This window comes from Cinclus cinclus, chromosome 3 (genome assembly GCF_963662255.1).
Source record: "Cinclus cinclus chromosome 3, bCinCin1.1, whole genome shotgun sequence".
NCBI classification, from domain to species: Eukaryota; Metazoa; Chordata; class Aves; order Passeriformes; family Cinclidae; genus Cinclus; species Cinclus cinclus.
The window spans coordinates 110216115-110240887 of NC_085048.1; the positions used below are offsets into that span (position 1 = coordinate 110216115).

The 24773-nt window shown below is 47.6% G+C and overlaps 1 protein-coding gene across 1 annotated transcript; it reads left to right on the forward strand.

Annotated features, from left to right (window-relative positions):
* Positions 1-4027: 4027 nt before the first annotated feature.
* Positions 4028-24736, forward strand: LOC134042008 (uncharacterized). The gene is made up of 9 exons (XM_062489081.1): positions 4028-4129; positions 4188-4238; positions 17050-17122; positions 18847-18985; positions 19093-19169; positions 21624-23434; positions 23540-23658; positions 23817-23872; positions 24489-24736. The coding sequence occupies exons 1-9, from the start codon at positions 4028-4030 to the stop codon at positions 24734-24736; spliced, it is 2676 nt and encodes an 891-aa protein (XP_062345065.1).
* The last annotated feature ends 37 nt before the right edge of the window (positions 24737-24773 follow it).

Consider the following 24773-nt stretch of genomic DNA (forward strand, 5'->3'; position numbering starts at 1 on the left):
TGGAAAGGGGAGTGGTTTGCAGGGACAAAGATGTCCCTCTGCTGCAAAAGCAGGGAGGAAATCAGAAGCAGCAAAATGCAATTTCAGCTCTACCCCCGCCCAAAGTTGTCTGCGTCTTTGCCCTCCACTCCAAAATAGGCAGGCAAGGCTGGACTTGAACAAGGTTCAAGTCCTTCATGGTCCCTTGGCATTAAAGGGATCAAGTAAAACTCTCGTATGCAGTAATTGGAGTACAGCTACTGTAGGGATAAAGGAAATGTTGGGAGCTGGGACATCCTTCTTGTCTCCTTTGTCTCCCCAGGTGTTGTAGCCTGGATAGCTGTTAAGATGGTTGCAGGTAAAGGAGCAGCAAGGGCCTTTGTATGGGATCCACGGAGATGTTTATTTCAGCCACTGCGTGGATAGTCCAGGGTCAGAGGCAAAGACAAAGGGGAACGTCGGGGTGAGGGTCCAGGTTGAAGCAGATGGGTGTCCTGGGCAGGGGGAGCATCAGGGAGCACTTACCAGGAGACATGGGGGTGGCACAAAGGTGGGGTTAGGGCATGGGAGCCAACAGGGAAACAGGGTGGGAGTGACCGAAAGCCTGAGAGACAGGGAGAGGGCAGGGGGCTGGCCCAGGGAACAGAACAGGGCTACATTGGCATGACAGAACAGGGCTTGCTATGAGAGAAGCCTCTCGTGTCTCCCTAACTAGGGAATGCCTTTTAGGGTCTCCACAGTGGGGTGTTTTGGGTTCAGTTTGAGTTTGGGTGGAGATACTGCTTTAGTGTAGTGGTTTTGGATTGTTAATTTGAACGTTTTTAGTTGTGAGATAGGATTAGGAGGAAGATAAAACAGGCTTAGCTTTAAATGGTACAAAGACAAACTTTATTACCAGAAACTATAGGGGAAAAAAGAAGAAGAAAAATTAGAATAAAACTTCAGACTACTCTTCTTCTTTCCACACATTTGTTTTTTTACATTGACAGCATACAAAGAACAACTCAGTTAGTTTACCTTTTCTAAAATAGTCATTTACTTGTTTCTTTCAGAGAGGAGATTCTTCAGCCTATAGAGATGTTTTTTAAAAGAAACCGTTTGTAAGTGGTCTTGCTGTTCTAGTGTTTAGCCGTCAGGGAGGATAGAGATCTGGTTATTATGTAATATTTTTTTTCTCAACTAACATTTTAATTCATAACTAATACTGAGGACCATATCAACTTATGAGGCACACTTAAAGGATTATAATAGTTGAAACAAAAGCTTACTCCACTTTTAAAAATAGAGGGTGTTTTTCTTCTTCCCTAGGGAGAAGCAGGGGTTTTTTCACTATTTAAACCTAGGGCACTTACAGCAATTTTAACATTGATTTAATTTAACACCAACGCTTCTTCTTACATCTAGAGTTAGAATCGTTAATCCACCCCATATTTTTTTATGTGTTATAGGGAAACAACGGATGCTTTTCTATAGCATAAAAAAAAGGGAAGAATTTCAGTCTATGTCTTCCTTCCCTCAGCTGAGACTTGACTCTTCTCGTACTTTGAATTTGGTGTTTTTTGTGCTGTTTTTGTACATATTATCATTTTGGTTCTCTGTTTTTTTTTCCACAGGACAGAGAATAAAGTATTTGTAAAGTCATATTTTGGGCAGTGAAAAAGTTAATATTTTGCCGGGGCAGGAGAGGGTTCTGTGATTGTTTTTAGGTGGGGCGGCCGGAGCTCTTTACCATAAGGAGCCTTCTAAGGCCGCGCCGGGGCCGGGCTGGGATTGTAGGGCCCGGCCAGAAAGCGGAGATGAGTTTTTTGGTTGTAAGGTTGTTTTTTGGCGTTTGCTGTATGTAGTGTTAGTGGTGGGCTGGTGGTTTTCCTTTTCCTTTTGCCAGCAGCCGAGGTTGGGGCCCTTGCCAGATCGGGGCCCAGCTGTCTCTCCCCCAGGCCGTGTGGGCGGTGAGGCAGGCCTTTTTTCCACCTTTATCTCTTACTGTTCACTTCCTCTTGCTGGAAACGGGATTGTTGGAACACTTTAGAGGAGACGGCTTATCCATAGTGTTCTGTTTTAAATTGTCTAAAACCGTGTGAGACAGATGGCTTCACATAGGAACATCCCCAGGGCTGCTGAGGGGAAGGCACCACTTTATTTGTTGTGAAGAGAAGTAATCAAAATCCGCAACCAACAAGCTGCAAGGCAGAACGGAGTGGGAATTACAGAAATAAAGGCCTTGAAAAGCAGCTTTGGAAAGCGGCTACTTCCTGGACAGTGCCAAACCCTCTGACCTGGCCTGGCCGGGCCCAGGGCTGGCTGCCCTTGGGAAGGGAAGGGAAGGGAAGGGAAGGGAAGGGAAGGGAAGGGAAGGGAAGGGAAGGGAAGGGAAGGGAAGGGAAGGGAAGGGAAGGGAAGGGAAGGGAAGGGGATGGAGCTGGGGTGGGGGCTCTACGGCCATGGAAACGAGAGAACCACGGGCCAGCGCGTCACAAAGGGGCAGCCCCGCAAGGGGCTGTGAAGGTTGTGGTTGACACGGACACAGTGGCAGGAGACACGTCTGGCTCTGCCTGTCTGTGCCGACTGCTGGCGATTGGAGTCACCCCACCTTGTTCTAGGGCTGGGGACCGAGCTCCTATCGCCGTCTGCTCCGAGACAGTTCCCAAATTCAACCCCAGGTACTTCTGCGAGACAGAAGCACGGGTTCAAAGATGGATTTTACTGGAAAAGGAAAGACCACGGAAGGAAAAGGTGAGGATAGAAAGGAGCTGAAAGGCCCGAGTCAAATGGAGACAAATTCCACCAGATTTCCGGGAAAATTGGTCCATGGTGGTCAGTTCTGGCTCTGTGTCAGAGTTGGTGGCTGTGAGCTACAGGTGATCTTGCAAGGACATCCCTGGCATCATAACATTCTACCTTTAGTTTACTCTGCTTCCTGCTTTTTGACAGTAGCCAAATCACTCATACTGTCAGCCAGGACAGGGACTGTGGCCATGACAAATACAACGTGGTCATGTGATGCAAATTCTGCTTCTTTCTTTGCCATCAACGTTGGGTCTCACTACTGATAAATTTCCTGTTCTTCCTCTGCTTGGTGATTGGGTCCAACACTGAGGATGACAGGATAATATAAAAACCCCAGCAAGGCCTGCCTGCATGCTGAGAGGTCTCTGTAGCTTGCAGAAATAGCATTCGTCGCTGTGAGGGTCTTTCCTGGGTTTTGACAAAGCCAATCTCTAGAAGGGATCCTTATTCCCCTGTTATTATTGGATCCTTGCACCTTTCACTTCAGACTTGCTAACTCAATAGTGTTCGGAGGAATTAAACACAGGCTAGTCTAAGGAAAACTAAAACCAAACAATTGTTTTTAAAAATATCAAATATCCCTTAAGTGCCACACCCATTAGACATGTTGATGCTGGGATAGAGGTGGGCATTGACCAACCTCACTTCTTCCCTTGTGAGAGTGTCTCAGCCTCCCACAGAGGTAAGGTGGGAGCTGGGCCACTCTCTGGTGGGAGGAAGGGTCTTGTGCCAGCCTGGAGAGCCTGTGCACATTGCCAGGGAGCAGTTGTGCCCTGCAGGTGTCCCCTGCCATGAGCTGTGCTGCTGCCAGTGCCCCGTGGAGCTGTGGGGCTGCTGAGCTGTGGGGCAGGGAGAGGAGCAGGAGGCTGCATGTGCAGCTGAGCCATTGCTGGGAAGCACAGGGCTCTGGGCTCCCTGCTGTCCCAGGGCAGCCCAGAGGCCAGGGAGTTCCCCTGGGAGCTCTGTGGAAGTGGCTCAGGGTGTGCCCTTGGCCTGCCTCAAGGGGCTGATGGCAGGAGCAGGTTTCCTTTTGAAGCTATTTTCCAGGAAAGTTTCCAGGAAATGTGTCCCATGAAACATGGAGCTTCAGATGCTTTTGTTTTGCTTTGCAGCCTCTTGTTACATTTTGTGTCTCCACTTTGCAGGCCTGACTGGCTACCCTCTTGCCAAGAGGTTTTCCCTGGCAAATCCTTCTATGCTCCTTCCCTCCAAGCCATTGCCTCCCATCCAGAAGGGCTCTCCTTCAACCAAGTCAAATACGATGTCCAGAGGAGAGCGGGACAATGGGAAAAATGGCACTGGCTACAAGGAGGACAATATTAGAAACAACCGGGACCAGGATTCAGAGGGAAAAGCACATAAGGTAAGGCAACCAAGATAAGTCCTGTGTGGCAGATTTTCAGTTTATGTCCTGTAAGCAGAGATCGGAGACCATTAACTGTGGTGTGAGCCTAAGGAAGAAGGTGAGCAAAGTAGGATCTCAGCTGGACTCTGCACTTCAGGCTGTCTTTGCAATGGGTGTGTAGTGCAGATTTCAAGTCCTCACTGTGTATCTATAGCAGGAGAGGGCTTTGAAAGGTTTCTGGGCTCTGTCATGGTTGCTCCTCTGTCTTGTAGCTGAGAAAACACCAACAAGAAGGCAGCGCTGCTAAAGTTGTCTGCTCCAGCTAAGCAATCCTCCTGCATTCAGTAACCCACGGGTATCTGTGAACCATATCTATGTCTTGGTGGTGGTTTCCATCAGCTCTGTCTGGTGGGGATGGAAAAAGGAGTTTGCTGGAACAGGCAGTCCTGCAAAGTCAGTTCCAGGTTGACGCAGCTTTTTGAGCTGTACAGCCATGGCCTCCTACACAGTTGTCTCTGATGCTATTTCTAGATTTCTTCAGCTTCTGGGCAGCTGTGTGCTGTGGCATGGCTTTGTCCAGAGAGAAGGGATGGGAGGTGGCCATGGGGAGAGCAGCCCCAAGCCCAGGCACACGATTGCCTTTGCAGCAGGGCCAGCACCTGCAGTTGTTCTGGGTTTGCCATGGGGTGCAGGAGGAGGCAAATGAGCAACAGCTCTGGCAAACAGAATGTCCAATCAAAGGCTGATGTACTTGATTCCAGCCTTGCTGAGGAAGGGCCCAGTGTATCCCTGACAGGATGTGGTCCTTTAACTGTAGTTTGAAGAGGACTTGATTTGGGGCTTTAGTTGTGCCAGAAAGGAAGGGACACTTAAAGAATGGTGTGCACCTGCCCCTCCTACCTCCACCCTCCTTCCTGGTCATGGCATGGGGGCCCTGGAGCAACTTGGGCAAGCAGAGACCTTGCAGAGAGCAGCAGGGCAGGGAGCTCTGCTGAACTTCCTAAATGCCAGTGAGCCTGAGATGATGGAGGTGTGGGAGCTGGAGAGCACGGAGCATCACGAGAGCTCAGCAGCTTCTGGGCTGAAAGGCTGCTGGGCAACTGTAAGAGGGAAGGGCAGCAGCAGAAGAAATGAGGGGCTTGAGAAAAGCAGGTTCTGACATCCTGCAGAATGGCTTTGTGGGGACTTGGTTGGTGATCAGCACTGGCTGTGAGGTGCCTAAGAGGCAGGGAGAGAACAGTGATCTGAACCCGTTCCCATACCATCCAAAAGGCCAGTGGAGGCAGTGGCACTGCAGAACATGCTGATGCCAACCATGTGGATTCCAGCTGGGAGTGTAGCTGCAATTGCAGACAAATGAGCAGGAAGAGAGAGGTGGGAAATTTGGGAGATGGTCTCTCCCTCACCAATTCCCTTTCCTATGCCACCCTTCCCCTTCCTAGGACAATCTGCTATATATGATATTGACTTTTCCTGTCAGGGCATGTGTAACTGTCTTGAGTCATGAATGAGGGCAAGGCTGGATGCTATATTTGAGCACTGTGTACCACTCTTTCCAGGCATCCTTGCTGTATCCCAGAGGTGGGGATATGAAGAAGGGGTCATTGGGGCTGCCTTTGGTCCCCCCTATACCCAAGGCAGTCAGTCCCCGTGTTGGCAGTGCTGCAGGGTCTCTGATCAGCTCTGTGCAGCTGGATGTCCAAGAGTCCCAGGAGATGAGGTAAGCCAAGGTGTCTGCTGCTCCACTCTGCTGTTCAGCTCCCTCTTGCCATCTTGTGAGGTTCCTTTGCACAGTCAGCTCTCTCCCATGTACTTAGGGAAACCTCTGTGTATTCACCATTTGGCCCATCTGTGATGATCCAGCTCCATGTCAAACCCCACACCGCATGTCACAAGGGCAGAGGTGGTGGTGGTGGGGAAGAGGAGGCAGGGCTTAAAAGCATCTGAAGATGGGTCCTCTGCTGGGCTTGGTACTGATTCCCTCTGTAATGTTTGTGGTGTCATTTGGGAACTGTATTGCATGGGTCTGTCTCCTGAAGATGATAGAATACTATAATCCGTGACTGCCACCTTCAGCACCCACAAGCATATGCTTGTAGAAATATTGGCTGCTGGAGAGGGGTCTGCGAATTCTAGTATTGCTTTTTTTACTTTTAACACGGGGTGCTGTTGTTCATGTTACAACATTCCTTTGTTGTAAAGAGAAATATAAACAGCACATAAAACCCAATCCAGAACTCAGTGGGAGTTGCAAATAGAAAGGCCATGAAATCTATCTTAGGAAAGCAATTACCTCCTGGGAGTTATTGTCAGATTCTGGACATCTCTGTGGGTTGGCATCTGTTTGGAAGGGAAGGGATCCCAAAGACAATGTCAGGCATAACTTCTATCTTCCTTGGCCTCCACTGTGAACTGAGATTCCAGGGAAGTTTTGGGTTATAGATGTACGATTTAATCAGTGTTTAATATTGAGGCCTGGATTCAAAATCCAAGAGGTCATGGTGCTAGAGAAGAGTTCTAGCACTGTACCTGATGGAAAGATTGGTTTGGAAATGTGTGATAAAATGTAGCTGTCATGCTTATCTGAGTTAGAAAGGAGGATAAATAACAAGAAAGAAGGACTCAGGAGTATCATTCCTATTGAAGAGCTTAGGTAGGGCTTTGAAAGTACAATCTGAATATCCTTGGCTATCAGCTGAGTTGGAAAAGGCCTTTTCCTTCTTGGAAGATCAAGGTGGTGGAATATCCTTCTCAGAACACTCCAGTGCTCTGACCACATGTAGCACGAGACTGGCACCAGCGCAAGGCATGAGCAGGCAAAGCCAAGCTTTGTCAGCAGAAGCAAAGTAGCTGCCCTCCATACAGACTCGTGTCTCAGCTTAGCAACCTTTGCTGCTTCAGAGAGGCTGTAGGAGCCCGCCAAGTTTCAAAAGGAGAGACACCACAATTGGGGAGTTATGATGCAAGTTGGAGAATGACTGCTGTGTTTCAGCTGGAGCTTGGCCAGCTCTGTCTGACTGCAGCAACTGAAAGCTTAAGGACAATTAATCAGCTTTGCATCTTGTTGGCTTGATGTCTCTTGCATTTCCTCCTTCATCAGAGTGAACAAGCTAGGAAAGATTGCCTCCTCTCATGCTACACCTCTTCCCTCCCTTCTCTTTCTCCCTCCTCATATGTGCTTTTGTTCTCCCTTTCTCAAGGCCAAGACCGAGCGGCAGCATCAAAGAGAAGTCTGAACATGCAGGTAGGTACAGGGCATGTCAGTCCTAAAATGACCATTGGCATATTGAATCAGAGGTGACATCTTGAAAACTTGGTTATAAACCATGGTTTTAAGAATTTCTTTAAATTTGTTTCAATTCCTTGATGGCCTCAGTGGACTGTCCCAGAGCCCAGTCACTGGGAGTGCGCTCCGGTGGTACAATGAAAATTCCTGCATTGTGAAGTGTTGAGTGGCAGGAGCTAGAGTGGTACTTTGGGGCACTGGAATTGTAGTGTGGGAAAAGAAAACATTCTTCTCCATCCTGCATTTGCATTTTATCTCCATGCAGTCTTTGTAGTGTTGCAATTAGGAGAGAAAAAGAAGGAAATCCTCATTTAGCAGGAAATGATAAATGTTCCCTTTCCTTCCTCCTGCCCTTCAAGGAGAAAACCTTTCCTTTGGGCAATTTCTCAGCTGGACTCTTTGAGATCTAAGGCAGATTCATGGACACTGCCTGGTTTTGTACAGGGGGAAATCAGGAAACCTCCTATGACAGAAAATCCTGTTGAATTTTGCATTTCAGGAGAAGGAATCTTCCAAATGGATGCAGCCTATGCAGGGTCTGAGTTTGTCATCCTCTGACAGCACAAGCCCAAAGCCACCTATGGCAGGTTCACCATGGCAAATCTCTTGCCCCACTGCCTCTGCCTGTGTCAGTGTTGCAGGCTGAGGCTGGGGGAGGAGATGCCTTCTGCCTTGTCCCCCTGTCCCTGCCTTGCCTGATCCCTGACAAGTAGAATTGTGCCAGACAAAATGCGGTCTCTGGTGCGTCTGTGCCAGCCAATGCCTTTGAGTTGAAAGCCTCCAGCAAAGCCTGTTGTTGTTGTTCCTTTGCCATTTTGGGGCATGTCATGATAGGAGAGATGAGATTTGAAGAAACAGTTGTGCTGATGCAGAAAAAGGGATCAGATGCCCAGGCCCCTTTGCTCTGGGTTAGTTCTGCCAAATCCTGGGCAGAGGCCCTTTGGAATGACTCCTTAATTGGTGATATGCAGCTGGAATGCTTAATGCAGCTAGGGAGAAGTATTGCTCAATAAGTAAGGTGGCATTTTTGCTGGATTTATTCTGGACTAGAAATTAGCTATAGCATTAACCCTTACCGGTTGTAGTTTTGTAATTGTCCTGACATCCTACAAGGGAAATAAAATCTTGGTATGAGGCACTTATTCTTCCCCTACTGCTTGGCTGCTACATGATTTTATCCCCTGTGAAGCCATGTAAAGAAATAGTTCTAAGAGCTGTGTTGGAGAGTATTTGAGAATGACCCGCCATTAGACAAAATCTAATTTGTCAGTATCTGCCGTGATCAGAAATTTTTTGAGACAGGTCATATCTATGTTGGGCTTGGGTGTTTCTGCAGGAAAGAAGGTAGGGAATAAAGTCCTCCAAGAGTGAAGTAGAACAAAAGTGAAACTTCTGGATGATCTCTTTATTCCCTTCAGTGAGGGGCTTGCATATTCCTGAGGACATCTAATTGGGAAAGCAAAGCTTCTTTTGCATCTAACATGTGGTGCCAAAGTTTGTGTACCAGCAATTCCTTTGTTTGAAAGAGAAATAAAGAAAACACAGAAGTGTAAAACCTAAAATAGAATTGAGTGGGAGTTACAGAAACAATGGCCCTGATAACAGGATTGGCAAACAATCACTTCCTAGACAGTGTCAAATTCCAGAGGCCAGTGTGAGTTTCCAACTCTTTGGAAGGAAATGATTCCTGGAGTAGTGGGGAGGCAACAGGCATAGAACCCATCTCTCCTGGCTTGCCAGCTCCACATTGTTCAGAGAAATTCAAATTATGCTAGATTCATGAAAAATAAAGAAACAACAAATGTTTACAGTCAAAAAAATAAAGTTTGAATTCGCTACCCATTAGATGAGTTGATTGTAAAGGAGTGAGTTCAATTAACTCACTTCTTTGCCTGTACTTGATCTACAGATCCTTCTGAGTCTACGACACAAAACCAGAGGATGAAGGGAAAGAGCTCTTGGTGTGTGACAGGAGCTGGGATGCCTCTGCTCCCAAGGAAAAACGATGAATTGCTCAGATTGGAGACCTGCATGCGGAAGCCCAGCGTTGGGAATGGAGGTGTGGGCTCCCGGCCGGCTCAGGGGGCCTTGGCCCAGGAGCCCCGGCAGAGGCAGCTGAGCAGCGCTGTCCCCAGGGTCACTGCCAGGGAGGAGGACAAGGGGAAGGACCAGCATGGCTCAGCCTCCCACAGAGGTAAGGTGGGAGCTGGGCCGCTCTCTGGTGGGAGGAAGGGTCTTGTGCCAGCCTGGAGAGCCTGTGCACATTGCCAGGGAGCAGTTGTGCCCTGCAGGTGCCGCCTGCCATGAGCTGTGCTGCTGCCAGTGCCCCGTGGAGCTGTAGGGCTGCTGAGCTGTGGGGCAGGGAGAGGAGCAGGAGGCTGCATGTGCAGCTGAGCCATTGCTGGGAAGCACAGGGCTCTGGGCTCCCTGCTGTCCCAAAATGTTGATTTAAAAGCATACAGGTTTAGAACCTGGGACTACTTTTAGGAACCAGAAAGAAGATGTTTACTAAAATCAGCATAAGGGCAGATAAGAATCTCTGTCAAGAGCAATCTCCATCTCTGCCCTTCTCTATCAAACACAGAGGCTCTCCAGCAACCAGGGGCTGAGGCAGCAGGTTTCAGTCTGCTGGCCCACAGAGTAATGTCATGTCTCCTTCCAGGAGCCCATCCACTGGGAGAGGGTCTAGGCATATGTAGCTTGCTGCTTTCCTGCACCATCTCTGTGCCCTGTTAGAGCTCTGTAATCTGGAACCTGTCTTGCCTGTTGCCAAGCATGACATTTTTGGGCAATTGAAGTGTGCCAGAGATTTACAGGAACCTTTGCTTCCAGTACCAGGCCTCCCACTGAGCCAGCTCAAGGAGATGGATCATCCCACCAGTCCTGGTCTAACAAGTGACAGAGACCTGAGAGAGGGCTTTGGAAAGGTAAGGGATAAGAACAGGGATGAGCAGACTTCCATTCCAGTGGCTGTTTAGTGCTTGGCCCAAAATGCCTCTGAAAACCATGATCTTCCACTCTTGGGGGTTGGGGATTGTCTTGGGAATATATTTGACGGCTACTGAGCAATTGCTTGGCTACTTCCAGTGGTGCCAAAGTCACTGCATGGAGATGGTGCCAAGGTCATGCCCGAAGCATTCTTTATATGCAAAGGCCATTTTAGAGAAGTTCTGATTGGCAGAGCAAACTGTAAACCAGTGAATGTGGGCAAAGGGCACCCTCAGAAGCAGAGAAGCAAAGATGCTACGGTTGAGTATAAGCAAGGCTTCAAAATAAAAACGGGACAGTTTGATGTCTCCTGGTTACCTTTCTGGCTGTATCTCACAGCCCTCTCATTCTCACATTTTCTGCTTCTTAATATCCATGTTCCTCCAAATTGTTTTCACATGACTCCCTCCTCCTTTTGGTCTCCTGGTCTCAGAGACCAAGTCGTTGAGAGTCTTCCAGAGCTGAGTCCTTCAGAAGCCAGGAAGTGACAAACAGCTGCAGTTCCTGGCCATGAGTGTTAAGCATCAGCTAATTACACCTCCTTGCTGCATATTGCACATGGCTTTTATTCTCCTGCCATGGCCTCTAGGAGCTGAACTGCCTGCTCATTGCTCATGGGAGCTCTTCCTTTGTCTTGGAGCATTCCTATGACTTCCATGTTTCAAGTAGGGTTTCCTGTCACAGTTGGAGCAGAGTAAGGCTGTGGCACTAAAGTGTTCCACCTCACTGTGTATAATTGCCAAGGTGAGGATGGGAGACATTCTCCTGAAACTATTGGAATGGATATGGAGCTGGATTAATGTCTGTGGCACTCTGTGGACTCTATGCTCCCAATGAGATGATGTGCCTGGTTTGTGTGTGTCTCTGCTTACAGTCTGTGATGTATTTCCATTGCAACTAGGTTCGTTCTTCATTGTGCAAGTTGGCTGAAAAGAAGTTAGAGCAGAAGAAAACTGAGATTTTAGAGAATGAGATGAAGAAGAGGAATGAAATTTTATCATCCTTAAAGCTGCCTCCACTGAGAGTTGAGCCCAGGGATGCAGCTGAAGCAAGTAAGTGGTGTCTACACTGCTGGTCCTTTTTGAGCTCTTCCTTACCGTCTGCACAGTGTTGCAATCAGACTGGGGGGCTGTTGCACTTGCATCTGAGTGGAAGCTTGCATAGGAATGATTTCCATTTTGCAGAGAAAAACACAGAGGCATTAATTGTCTTGCCCATGGCCTCACTTAGTAACAGAGTATCAGCTTCCCACCTTCACCTCTAAAATCTTTCAGAGTAGAAAATTCAGTCTTGGAAAGTCGCCTGCCCTTCAGACTCTGTTCTGAAGAGCAGCTTCCAGGCAATGTGAATGCAGAAGAATGCTTTTCCACCAAGGTGCAACCTGGAAGAAACCAAATTCAGCACCTTCTGATGAAAAGACCAGAGATCCTTCTCGAGCCACTCCCCTCCAAGGAGCTGGCACTGTAGAGCTGTGCTGAAGCCCTGAGGCAGTGCTTCTGTTGTAGCCCCAGGAGCAAGCAGCATTCCCCAGTGAATCCCGGCTGAGGGGCTCTGGCTGCAGCGCTGTGTGCGCTGCCCCGAGGGCGGCAGCAGGGACCTTCGGGGGCAGCACTCAGCCCCAGGGCACCACCCAAGCTTATCTGCACTTTCTTTTGGGAACTTGCCCAGCCTGCCTCTGAAACAGGAAAACGAAAGCATAGCAACACTGGCTTCTCCTTGTTTCTTAGGGGAAGCATCACTGCAGTTTGATTTTTAAACTGGAAGAAGGTAGATTTAGATTAGATATTAGGTAGAATTTATTTTATAATGAAGGCAATGAAATGCTGCAAGGGTTTTTCCAGAGAAGCTGTTGTTGATTTATCTATGAAGGTGTTCAAGGCCAGTTTACATGGGGCTCTGAGGAACCTGATCCAGATGAAGATGTTCCATTTCCCAGGGGTTGGACTAGATGGTGGTTAAAGGGGACTTCCCACCAAAATTGTTGTAGGTTTTCCTGGGTGATTGTATGATCCTTGTCCCATACTAGCGTGCCAGTGTTCTACTTGAAGTTCTTTGGGATAACACAGAGATGTTACCCAGCTCCAGCAAATTTTCTGGCCCTTTCCATAGTGACCCTGTCCAGCACCCTCCACTTACAAGCTCCTCTTTGGTCCCTGCAGGCCTCAGCCAAGCAGCTGTCAATGGCACAGCTTCCAGTGTGCAGAGAAAACACCCTGGTAATGCCTTGAAGAAGAAGGTCTTGAGGAAGCAGGACAAGATGCCCTTACTGCCCACTATGCCCATCATCCAAGAGGAAGACAGTGTCCCATGCAACTCCTCAGGTAAGTCTGCTCCATGGCAGCTTTTTCCCATATAGTTATTTCCTTGCAAAAGGAGCCCAAAGTGCCTCCTGCCTCAGCCAGCACAACTGGGCTCTTTGGTCCATAGCCTGTCCTGAGAATGAGCACCAAATCCACATTTGAGTTCCTCCAGCTTGGTTGTCTTGCAGTAGTAGGTTCTTAGAGATGCATTGGAAAGTTGAGCTGAATAAAGTAGAGGTAAAGGCCTAAGCTCGGGCTTTTGTCCATCCTGATAATCCAAACTACAGCGCTGGTGCCAGGAGGCAGCTGTAAGTGCAGAGATGAGTGGGGGCAGTGTGCCAGGGTGTGCTCACTGTGCACCTACGAGTACCACCACCATCAGTTGACCACTACCCATCGGGGCCCTCTGCCTGTGCTGCTGTCTGGGTCTGCAGCCAGCTTTTCTGCTATCCCAGTAAGGGTTGTCTCTGCATGGCAGTCAGTGCCTTGGTGCAGTCGTGCTGCTGCTCCCTGAAGCGATCAATGGCTCCTGGCTGCCACCATCCCATGGCCTGCAATTCCAAGAGGGAACAAGCAGTGCCTGCTGTGTCACTGCAGCCAAACACAGTGGCTGCTGGTAGGAGGTGACAGTCAGGAGGGGCTGCCTGGTGCTCCAAGGTTGCCTGTGCTATCATCCCAACTAGGGTGAGATAAAAAGAAGGGAGCAAGGAATAATAATTGGAATGCTCTTTTCTACTGATGCTACTTCCACGTTGAGAACTGACCAGAATTGAGCCTGGGTTGTTCCGGCTTGGCTTGGTGCTGTGGCAAGGCAGCTGCAGGAGTTTCCTCAGAGAGTTGCAGAGTGCCTCAGTCCTCAGGGCTGGGGGAAATGAGGGCGTGGGACAAGAGAGGCCCCTGGGGGGTTCCCTCTAGGTGTAGCCATTCCCACTGGTCGTCCCTGTCTGGCAGGGAGTGGGAGCTCTGCGGCCTCAGGAACCTGCCACTGGCTGTGCTACCTGTGGCACTTGGGAGCTGGCACTGTGTGGGCAATGGTCAGGTTTAGCCTGGAGCTGTGCCCAGCTGGGGGGGGCTGGGAGAAAGCAAGGAGCCCAAGGAGGCAGACAGCAGGGAGGTGTGTGAGGCAGTGCCAGTTTGCAGCACATGGAAGCCTGGCTGGGAGCTGGGGCTGCAGGCCGCTCCATGGCGGGGTGCCTTGCCCGGGGCTGCAGCGCTCAGGGCTGACCCTCTCCTCACAGTGACCTCGCAGACGGCCACTGGTGCCGAGCGCCGACAGGAGCTGCTCCGTGAGCGTGGGCACAAGGACACAGCCTCTGCTGACCCACAGCAGTCCTTGCTCCAGGCACTCTCCTGGCTGGGCAGCGATGACTGGTAAGAAAGGCCCCGGTCACTCTGTCTCCCTCTTAGCGTTAAGGAAGCTTACAAGTGGATCTTGCCAGTGCCTCTGAGCCCCGACAGCCCAGAGGGCAAAGGACTCTGCTGAAACCACTCCAGAGCAGTGAGAGGATCAAGATTTGAGAGCAGCCTTTGCTTGGCCTCGGTCTGCAGCTGTGCTCCAGCTGCTGCCGCTCTGTGCTGCTCCCTCGCTTTGCCTGCTGCTCCATGGAGCTGCAAAGGAAGTCTTGAGGGAAGAGAGGAAGCTGTGAGATGAGATGATTTGCTGGCTGAAGGCAGCAGCAGGATGGCAGCAGTTTTGAGTGTAGAGATTTGGGTGCCTTGGGGCACTGGCCCAGTGGGACTGAGTAAGATTTCTCTCTGCTCCCAGTGCTGACAGCAATGGCAGGTGACAGGGTCTCCCTGTGACCTCCTGCATGTGAGTCCCAGAAGCAGCTCCAGGGAGTCGCTCTTTCTGAGAAATGGACTGATTTGTGCTTTCAAATCCCCAGCCTGTCTTTACTCCTGAAAGGCTCATGGCAGAAGGGAAGGAGAAAGCAATGAAACCCTCTAGGAATCTTGGACTTTTTGAATTCAACTTTTTTCTTCTCACTGCTTCATATGGGCTGGAGGTGTTTTGCCAATACTCAACATGTGTCCCACAATTAGACACAGAGAGAAGGAGGCCCAGAGGTGATAACCCTACGAATGTTAGGTGATGCTGGTTAAATTTTTGGTGATATTGGTTGTGATGTTGGGGTTAGCATAAACTCACTGTTGGATGCTTCATTCACACAGGGGTACGGACTCCATTCACACTGGGATAAGCATGAAAAATCTGCCACATGCATCTCTTTGTGCAGTCACATTTGCTTTGCAATTCTCTTCTGCTTCCTCTTCCCCCTTTTTGTTTGGTGCCCTCTGAGGTACAAGAGAGCTTCTGCAGGTGTGGGGGGTCCTGGTGACTCTCAGGGGTGCCCATGGGATCGGTCACCAGCCCTGTGCTGCAGCCCTGATGCCTCACACACCTTCCTGTAGCTCAGGGCTGCCTAGAGCAAGTGCTGAGAGACAGAGTTGTTTACACCTCTTAAATAACATGTTGCTGTAGTGGGCATTGTTTTTGGTAGGGGATTCTGGGAAAAGGCAGAGTTTCAACTGTTCTTTCCCAGGCGTGGAATCTTATGGGACATCCTGCTGCTGCTTTTCTGGGGAATGTGGAGGTGGAGTGGAGTGAGTGAGAAACAAGCCTGGATTGTAGCATGGAAACTGAGCTCCAGAGTGCCAGTGCAGACTTTTATTGCTGAACTGCCTGCTGGGGATGAAAAAGAAGGAAAATGCCCCAATAACTGCCCAAGGGGATTGTGTCTTAGGGACAGGTATAGGGAGGTGACAAGAAACAGGAGCATGACCCAGTCTCACAGCTTCTAGGAAACTGTGTCATAGGGACTCCATGGGCCAGACATTTCAGAAATGCTGTCTTGTAAAAGAGCCACAAATGAAGACACTGAAACCCCTCTATTTGTCTCTTGGATTTGTGTATTCTTTTGACAGCCACAGCATCCTGCGGGAAGGAGCTCCACAATTTCATTAAGTACTCCTTGAAAAGCACCTCCCATTGTTTGACTGAGCTGCCAGCCTGGTAATTTCAGAGGGTGCTGCCTAGTTCTTGGGTGGAGAGAAAAATCCATCTTTTTGGTACTTGCCTTTCAGGGAGATGAAGGAGAAGGGACTGGTCAGCATCAAACTCCTGGCTGGGTCCCATTCAGAAGTCCTGCTTTCAAGGCTTCGTGACATTTGCTTGGCAGTTACCAGTGAGGTGAGAACACTCTTGTGAATTGTGCCCTGTACTTCATACACGGTGTGTAGAGTAGCTATGTGCTTGTTCATCTCCATGTGTGCTCAGAGACTGCCTTCATTTCTCTTTTTAGACCTTCTATTTCTAATGTCTGTCAGGTTTCTATGGGATCTGTATGTAGATGTAGTTGTATTCACTGGTAGGTCGGGTATCTGACACTCATCTTTGAGTGAGCTGCCATTATCATGAAATGTGCAAATGCAGAAAAAGATACTCTAATTATGTTATTTTCAGAGTCCTAGTCTCTGCCCGAGCTGTCATTCAACACTGCAAATTAGTCTGTAGGCCTGAGCATGTGTTTTCTGTTTCCTGGCTGAGTGCTTCAACTGCTGGTGTTGCTTTTTTAAACAGGAGCACGTGACTCTTTTATCTTTATGACTGATGCCTTTATGGTTTGAAAGCAGCCCTTACTTTAATTTGGTTCTTTGTGTTTCAAAGAAAAGAGCCTAAAGGGAAAGCAGTTGACATTAAAGAAGGCTTAAGTAGATACTTTATGAAATTTCTTATTTTTAGGCCTGTTACATGTAAGTTTGAGGCCAGATATTGGTGCCAGTGGAAGTGTCATGCTGTGCATGTGCTCTTCTGCTCTTATTGTGCTTTTATGTTCCTCTGGACACAGTGGGACGTGTTGTCATTTCCTGAGTCGTCTGTCTAAGGCAACTGGTTTTCTTTCCAAGGTCATTCTTATGTTTCCCCTTATGACTTCCCCAGGTGACCAACCTCCGCTCAAAGGTGTCCTACTCGGCCATTGTCACTCTGGGAGAGCTCTTTGTGACCTTGAAGAAGGACATGGACTCTGAGGTGGATGAGGTGGCTCGGGTCCTTCTGCACATGGTGTGGAACTCGCCAGAGTTTGTTGAGAAAGCAGCCAGTCACACCCTGGGGATCATGGTGGAGAATGTGACTCCTGCACGAGCAATGACTGCTCTCCTGGACAGTGGAGTCAAGTAGGTTCTTCTTTCAGTGATATTCTTCACCTTCTAGAGTACTTCTAGGTGGGGGAAGGGATGAGAGAAAGAATGGGAATGGTGGGAGGGAAGGGTCCTGTATCCTGCATCTTCTGTCAACTCAATGATTGGATTCTCCAATCCACCTCATTTCTTTCCTCTTGTCCCCTATTTCTGCCCTCCCTCAGCCTATGAGTTCTCAGAAAGAAAGAGCTGTAGAATATGGGAAGTTGGACGAGGCCATGAGGATGATTAAATCCAGTTCCTGGCCTTGCACAGAGCACCCCAAGAGTCACACCATGTGCCTGAGATTGTTGTCCAAATGCTTCTTGAACTCTGTCAGGCTTGGTGCTGTTGACCACTGCCCTGGGGAGCCTGTTCCAGTGTCCCAGGCACCCTGTGGGTGAAAAAGCTTTTTCTGATATGCAACCTAAACCTCTTCTGACTCATCTTCCCTCTGCTTCCTGGAGTCCTCCCAGTCTGTCAGAGTTGCCTAGATGTGGTGAATGGTGGGGAAGTGCAAGTGCCTGCAAAGGCTAAGGATAGAGCCTTGTGCTTCTGTGGGAAGAGGGGCAATTGCAGCTATGAGTGCTCTTTGATATTTCACTGCACTAAGCACAGAGGCCCTGGGAAAAAACATGCATCCTCATGATGCCATTAACTGGAGAAATAAGGAGGGTACTTGCTGGGGTATGGAGCACCTAGGGGAGAATGTGCTGGCTGTGACACAGCCTGCACAGCAGGTGCAGCTCCTGCCAAAAGGAGTCCTGAATGACTGTCCTGGCCATAGAGCTCTACTTTCTAATCAAACTGGTGTTTCATGTTAGCCTTGAGATGATGAATCACTGCACATACACCTTCACAGGCCCACTACTATGGGATAGCTGATGCAAATGCTGCCTTAAGTGTTTGTGCTGAGCCTGATAATTATCAAAAGACACTCTCTAGAACTGGACAATCTGGGTAAATTGATTGCCACACTTTCCCCATCTTTGCAATAGGATAAAACATTCAGATGTACCCCTTGCCCATCCTCACAAAAGAAACAGGCTGCATTGCTGCATATTCTGCAACTTCACGGCCCACAGAGTGTTTTCTCTGCATCTGTATTTTTCCAAAGCTCTGCAGATTTGGGGATAAATGGCTGGAATGAGCCTCAGTCCTGCTGCAACTCTGTGTAATGGGTGCCCTCTGATGGGTCAGCATGAATGGTCTTTCATTTCTAAAGAATTCATATGTAATCTATTTTTTTATCTTTCTCAGTGGAAATTGTGGCAAAGACACTGAGTATCAGGTAGTGCAGGGAGACTGAATTCCTCCGTCTTCCTTGCAGACAGTCCTTGTGTCCAATGCTAATTTGAGTTTCTCTGAGGACAGAAGCTTCTACAGGTGTCTGAAGCTGCAGGGAGAAGCCAGGCCTCCTTCCCGCACCAGTGGCAGGGAGTGTTAGCATATACATATACATTTAATAGTTAGTGGTAGTAATGCTAAGGCTGCAGTTTGTAGCTAGTGCAAGGTAGGCCCTGGGAACTAAGCCAGGGAATGTGCTGAGCTACAGAATAATGAGTTAAGGGCCAGTGGGGCGAAGAAGGACCAACTGGTTATTTATAGGAACAGTAGGGAATTTACTGATGAAGTACAATAAACAGGTGTGGGATTAATCTATAGTTCTAGTTTAGACAAGCATGTAGGATTTATAACCGTTAGAAAGGTATCTTATTGTCTTAACTTAGGCAGGCGTGCAAGAGTTATAACCTTTAGAAATGTTATCTCGAAAATGACTGCTGCCTTTGATGTGAAGTATGTGGACCATAGCATGTAGCCATGGTGAAGCAAGATTTGTAAAAGGGTATAAAACTGTGTAAGATTCACTAAGGGGTTGGGACTTTGACTTTGGACGCTAGTCCTCAGGTCCCCGGGCCCTGAATAAAGCACCGCACAAAACAACTTTGTTGATTTGTGTTTTACTCTTTGGGATCGGGCAGCAGTTTTTGGCGACCGCGGCAGGACTCCGGAGGTGGCTGGGGCGGTTCGCGAGCTGATCCACTCCACGCCGGCACCAGGTGATTCCTGGGGAGTCATCGACCCGCGCCCGACCCCGCGCCTGACGGACAACTGTAACAGGTAAGCCCGAAGGTGCTTTATTATTTGGTTTAGGTGCCTGCCTGATAAGTCGAGGCGGTGATCCTCGCAGGGTTGGGCAGAAGACGTCTCTGGTTGGTAAAGCCTAGGCGCCGACCGTTAGACGCGGCGAAAGCTGCGCAGGATCGGCACTTGCCCCTCGCGGCGTCGAGAAGTGGCAAGTTTGGTTGGTTATTGGTTTATTGGTTAATAATTTGATAATCACTGTCTGTTGGTTTGTTGGTTAAATAATTTGATAATTAGTGTCTGTTGGTTTATTGGTTAGTAATTTGATAATCACTGTCTGTTGGTTTGTTGGTTGATAATTTGATAATCAGTGTCTGTTAGTTTGTTGGTTGATGATTTGATAATCAGTGTCTGTTGGTTTGTTGGTTAATAATTCGATAATCAGTATCCGTTGGTTTATTGGTTAATAATTTGATAATCAATATCTGTTGTAGCCGTGACTGTTGGAAGTGTGTTTGTGAGATAGTATTGTGTGATTGTGTTATTATGATGCCATTTAAAACGTTTAAAGCTTTGGTTCAATCTAATGAAAAGGTTCCGGAAAATACTCCGTTAGGATGTTTGTTGGGGCGTTGGAAAAGAGAAGGGTTCCATCAAGAGTTAAAAAGGGAAAGGATGATTGATTATTGTAATCATTGGTGGCCACAATATGATACTGGAAGTTCGGGGTGGCCCCTTAATGGGTCTATTGACCCTGGTGTGATATCCCCGTTAATGCAGTTTTTACGGGAAAATGAAAAATGGGATGAGATTCCTTATTTGGATTTGTTTTATACCCTAAAAGGCAAACCTGAATGGCAGAAAGAATGTGGTATTATGGTATTACAGGTAGAGGAACAAAATTGTCAAGGTTGTAGGCAAAGGAATAGGTGTAATGGTTGTTTGACAAAGCTGACAAGCCAGGAAGAGGACCTATCTTTGCTTGTAGCTCCTAGTGCCCCTCCTGCAGAATTAGCTTCGGAAGAGGAAGATAGTGATAAAGAAGAAAGAGAAATAATACAAACCCCAGAAATGGGGAAGGGCTCCCAGGAATCGATAATACCTTGTCCTGGGGAGCCATCTCCCGGTCATACCCGTAATATACCGAGAACCCCTATTGCAGAAAGAACTAGACAAGGGAGGAAAAATAGGGAAAAACCCCAACTGATAGCCCCTTTAAGGGAAGCTATGGGACCTCAGGGTGAGAAGGTGTTTATTAAAGTCCCGTTCTCACCTGGGGATCTGATAATTTGGAAACAAGCAGCAGGGTCATACCGGGAGGATCCGGACAAGGTTGCTCGAGTGGTAAAAATGATAATAAAAACACAAAATCCTGATTGGAATGATTTACAGGTGTTACTAGATACCTTGATGGATTCAACTGAGAAAGAGATGGTGTTACGGGCAATGACAGAACGAGCCAGGGAAATGTTGAGGGTACAAATGATGGATGGAACTCTAAATGACTTGGTCCCGAGAGAGGACCCCGGGTGGGATCCTAACACCAGTCGGGGTTGGAAAAGACTTCAAGTTTATCAAGAATTAATAATAGAAGGGATTAGAACGGGGATGCCAAAAACAATGAATTGGTCAAAACTGTATTCCATAAGACAGGATAAAAGTGAGTCCCCGTCAGCATTCCTGGAGCGGCTGAAGGAAACTGCACGCAGATTTACTAATTTAGAGGTTGATGGGGAGGCAGGGAAATTACAGTTGGCTTTGATTTTTATGGGGCAATCTCAGGATGATATTAGGAAAAAGCTGCAAAAGTTAGAAGGGGAGGACACTCGGAACCTAGAGAAAATGCTAGAAGTGGCATGGAAGGTATATAATAATAGAGAAAAAGAGACAGCAAAGAGACATCAGGCAAATATTTTAGCAGTATTGCAACACGCTACGGGAGGAAGCCCAAGAGGACGAGGACGGGGCCGGGGTGGTATGGGTCGAGGAAGGGGCATAATTCAGCAGAATTTGGGAAGGGGAGCAATGGGAGGATTGGGAAATCCCTTCGGGGGGCAAGGAAAATTGGGTCCTAATCAATGCGCCTTCTGCAGACAGTTAGGTCACTGGAAAAATGAATGTCCAGTCAAATGGGGAATGGGTAATGTGGGAAATGTAAATCCTATGGGAAATGCAGGAGCTACCACGGGGCCGGTAGATGTCGCTCAGGCATTTGTGTTAGGCAACTATCAAAATCAGAGCTGACTAGATCAGGATCTGAAGGTAGTATTGGAGGTAGGGGGACAAGAACGAGAATTTAGAGTTGATACGGGAGCAACACATTCGGTTTTGAATACAAAATTAGGGTTATTAAGTGATGCAAAAATTCAAGTAATAGGGGCAACTGGGCAAGTAGAAGAGAGGACATTTTTGCAGCCGTTAGACATAAAATTCGGGGGAAAAGAATTTGATCATCAATTCCTGTATATGCCTAATTGCCCAGAGTCACTGTTTGGAAGGGATCTGTTATCTCTTCTAAATGTGAGAATATTATTTGAAGGAGGACGAGTGAAATTAGAAATTCCTGATAAAGAAATATCTAGACTATTTGTGATTAAGGAGGTAGAGCCCACCCCAATTCCTGAAGAGGTTGAACAGGCAGTGGTACCTTGGGTTTGGGAAACCGGCACTCCAGGTAAGTCTAAGGCAGCTCAACCAGTAGTGGTTGAGCTAAAGGAGGGAGTCCAACCGGTAAGGATTAGACAATATCCGATTAAGTTAGAAGCTAGGAAAGGAGTAGCCCCCATGATTGCTCAATTCTTAATCCAAGGTATTTTGCAAGAATGTGAGTCAGAATTTAATACCCCAATTTTTCCAGTACGAAAACCCAATGGTAAATATAGGTTAGTTCAGGATCTGAGAGCTATAAATAATATAACCAAGGATATCCACCCAGTGGTGGCAAACCCCTATACTTTGTTAACATCTGTGTCTGAAAGATTTCAATGGTTTACAGTAATTGATTTAAAAGATGCTTTCTTCTGCATCCCTCTGGCATTTGAAAGTAGGAAATATTTTGCATTCGAGTGGGAAGACCCTGACTCTGGCCGGAAGAAACAGCTTACTTGGACACGACTTCCGCAAGGATTCAAGAATTCCCCCACAATATTTGGGAACCAGTTAGCCAAGGAATTGGAGGAATGGAAAACAACACAGGTAAAAGAATCTCCCTTTTCTCATGTAATACTTCAATATGTAGATGACATTTTTCTGGCCACAGAAGAAAGGGACATTTGCCTAAATTTAACTATAAGCTTATTGAACATGCTAGGCCAGGCTGGATATCGGGTCTCGAAAGAAAAGGCCCAACTCATCCGGACAAGTGTGTTATATTTGGGCTGTGAAATAACACAGGGAGTAAGGCGATTAGGAGCAAATAGAATTGAAGCCATCTGCACCATACCTATTCCCCGAAATCATCAGGAACTAAGATCCTTTCTAGGAATGGTAGGATGGTGCCGGCTGTGGATACCGAATTTCGGACTCCTGGCCAAACCCTTATATGAGGCACTAAAAGAGACACAGTTACGGTGGGACAAGCCACAGCAGAATGCGTTCCAAGGGCTAAAGCAAGCACTAAAAGAAGCCCCGGCATTGGGACTACCTGATTTAACTAAGGACTTTCAATTATATGTAAATGAGAGACAGAGACTGGCTTTAGGAGTACTCGCACAAAAGTTGGGATCATGGAAGCGTCCGGTCGGCTATTTTTCGAAACAACTAGATGCAGTCAGCTCTGGATGGCCGTCCTGTTTGCGAGCCGTGGCAGCTACTGTACTATTGATTCAGGAATCAAGAAAATTGACTTTGGGTAAGAAAATAGAAGTGTTTGTGCCTCACATGGTGATAACAGTTCTGGAACAAAAAGGGGGGCATTGGCTGTCCTCCAGCAGAATGTTGCAATATCAAGCAATATTAAGGGAACAAGATGATGTTGAGCTAAAAGTAACTAACCATATCAATCCAGCAGAATTTCTCCGCAGTGAGCAGGAAGAAGGCGAATTGACCCACGATTGTGTGGAAGTCATTGAACAAGTCTTCGCTAGCCGCACTGACCTGAAAGACGTGCCATTGGAGTCTCCGGACTGGGAACTGTTTACAGATGGATCCAGTTTCGTCGAGAATGGGACCAGGTATGCGGGTTATGCGGTGGTAACGCTTCTCCAGGTCGTGGAAGCTAAAGCCCTCACCCCGGGAACATCAGCGCAGAAAGCAGAGATTGTGGCTTTGATTCGCGCCTTGGTTTTGAGTCAAGGAAAGAAGGTAAATATATGGACTGACTCTAAATATGCATTTGGAGTTCTGCATGTCCATGGAGCATTATGGAAAGAAAGAGGACTGTTAAGTTCTCAAGGGACATCTATAAAACATCGAAACGAAATCCTATCTCTTTTGGATGCTGTGCATAAACCAGCTGCAGTAGCAGTAATGCATGTGAGAGGACATCAGAAGGAAGAAGGAAAAATTTTCCAAGGAAATAATCTAGCAGATGCTACTGCTCGGAAAGTGGCACGTGAGGTTTGGACACAATTGGCATTGATTCCGACAAAGGTAAGCCCAGTCACTCCTCACCTAGAGCAGAAGCCCGATTACTCCTTAGAAGATGAAAGACTGGCCAGACTTGTGAATGCCCAGAAGAACGCGCTAGGGTGGTATGTGACCGACATAGGGCAAGTATTAGTACCTGTCAAGATCATGAAAATAATTTTAGAAGCAGAACACAACAAATGCCACTGGGGGGCAGAGGTATTGGTTAAATTTTTAAAGAAAGAAATCATTTCTAACCAGATGTTGACTTTAGCTAAACGAGTTAATGCAATGTGCCCAGTCTGTATAAAGAACAATCCTGTAGTGAGGAAGCAGATTCAATTAGGAAAATTACAGGTAGGACCAGAGCCAGGTGATTATTGGCAAGTTGACTTTTCAGAGTTGCCCAGGGCTCAAGGGTACAGATACCTTCTGGTATATGTATGTACTTTTTCGGGATGGCCCGAGGCTTTTCCGTGCAGAACTAACCAGGCTAAGGAGGTGGTCAAAACCTTATTAAGGGAAATTATTCCTAGGTTTGGAGTACCCCTGGGAATTTCATCAGATAGGGGACCACATTTTGTGGCCGGAATAGTACAAAACATAGCACGAGTGCTCGATGTTAAATGGAATTTACATACCCCATGGAGACCTCAATCAAGTGGGCAGGTAGAAAGAATGAATCAGACATTGAAAGGTCAGATTAAGAAAATCTGTCAAGAAGCTAAGATTCAATGGCCGCAAGCATTACCATTGGCTTTGTTAAGAATCAGGATTAAACCCAGGGAAAAGGTAGGAGTAAGTCCATATGAAATACTATATGGCAGACCATATCATGCAACAACATTAAAAGGTGATCCTCACGTGGTTGGGGACCAAATGCTCTTTAACTATGTTCTATCTCTTAACAAGACTCTTACAGCTTTAAGAGGTGCTTTGCAGTGGAATCGCCCTCTGCCGCTGGAAAATCCAGTCCATGACATCCAACCAGGAGACCGGGTGTATGTAAAGAACTGGAGCACGGACCCCTTGAAGGAATCATGGGAGGGTCCACGTCAGGTGATTATGACAACCTTCACGGCGGCAAAAGTCGAGGGCATCAACAACTGGATCCACTACACCCGGATCAAGAAAGTCCCTACTCATTGGGAAGTGCAGCCACTGTCTTCCACCAAGATGGTTATTCGAGCCAAACCCACCGACCCAAGGCCTACATCTTAATCATTGGACTGATCATGTCATGTCAAGTAACTTTAAC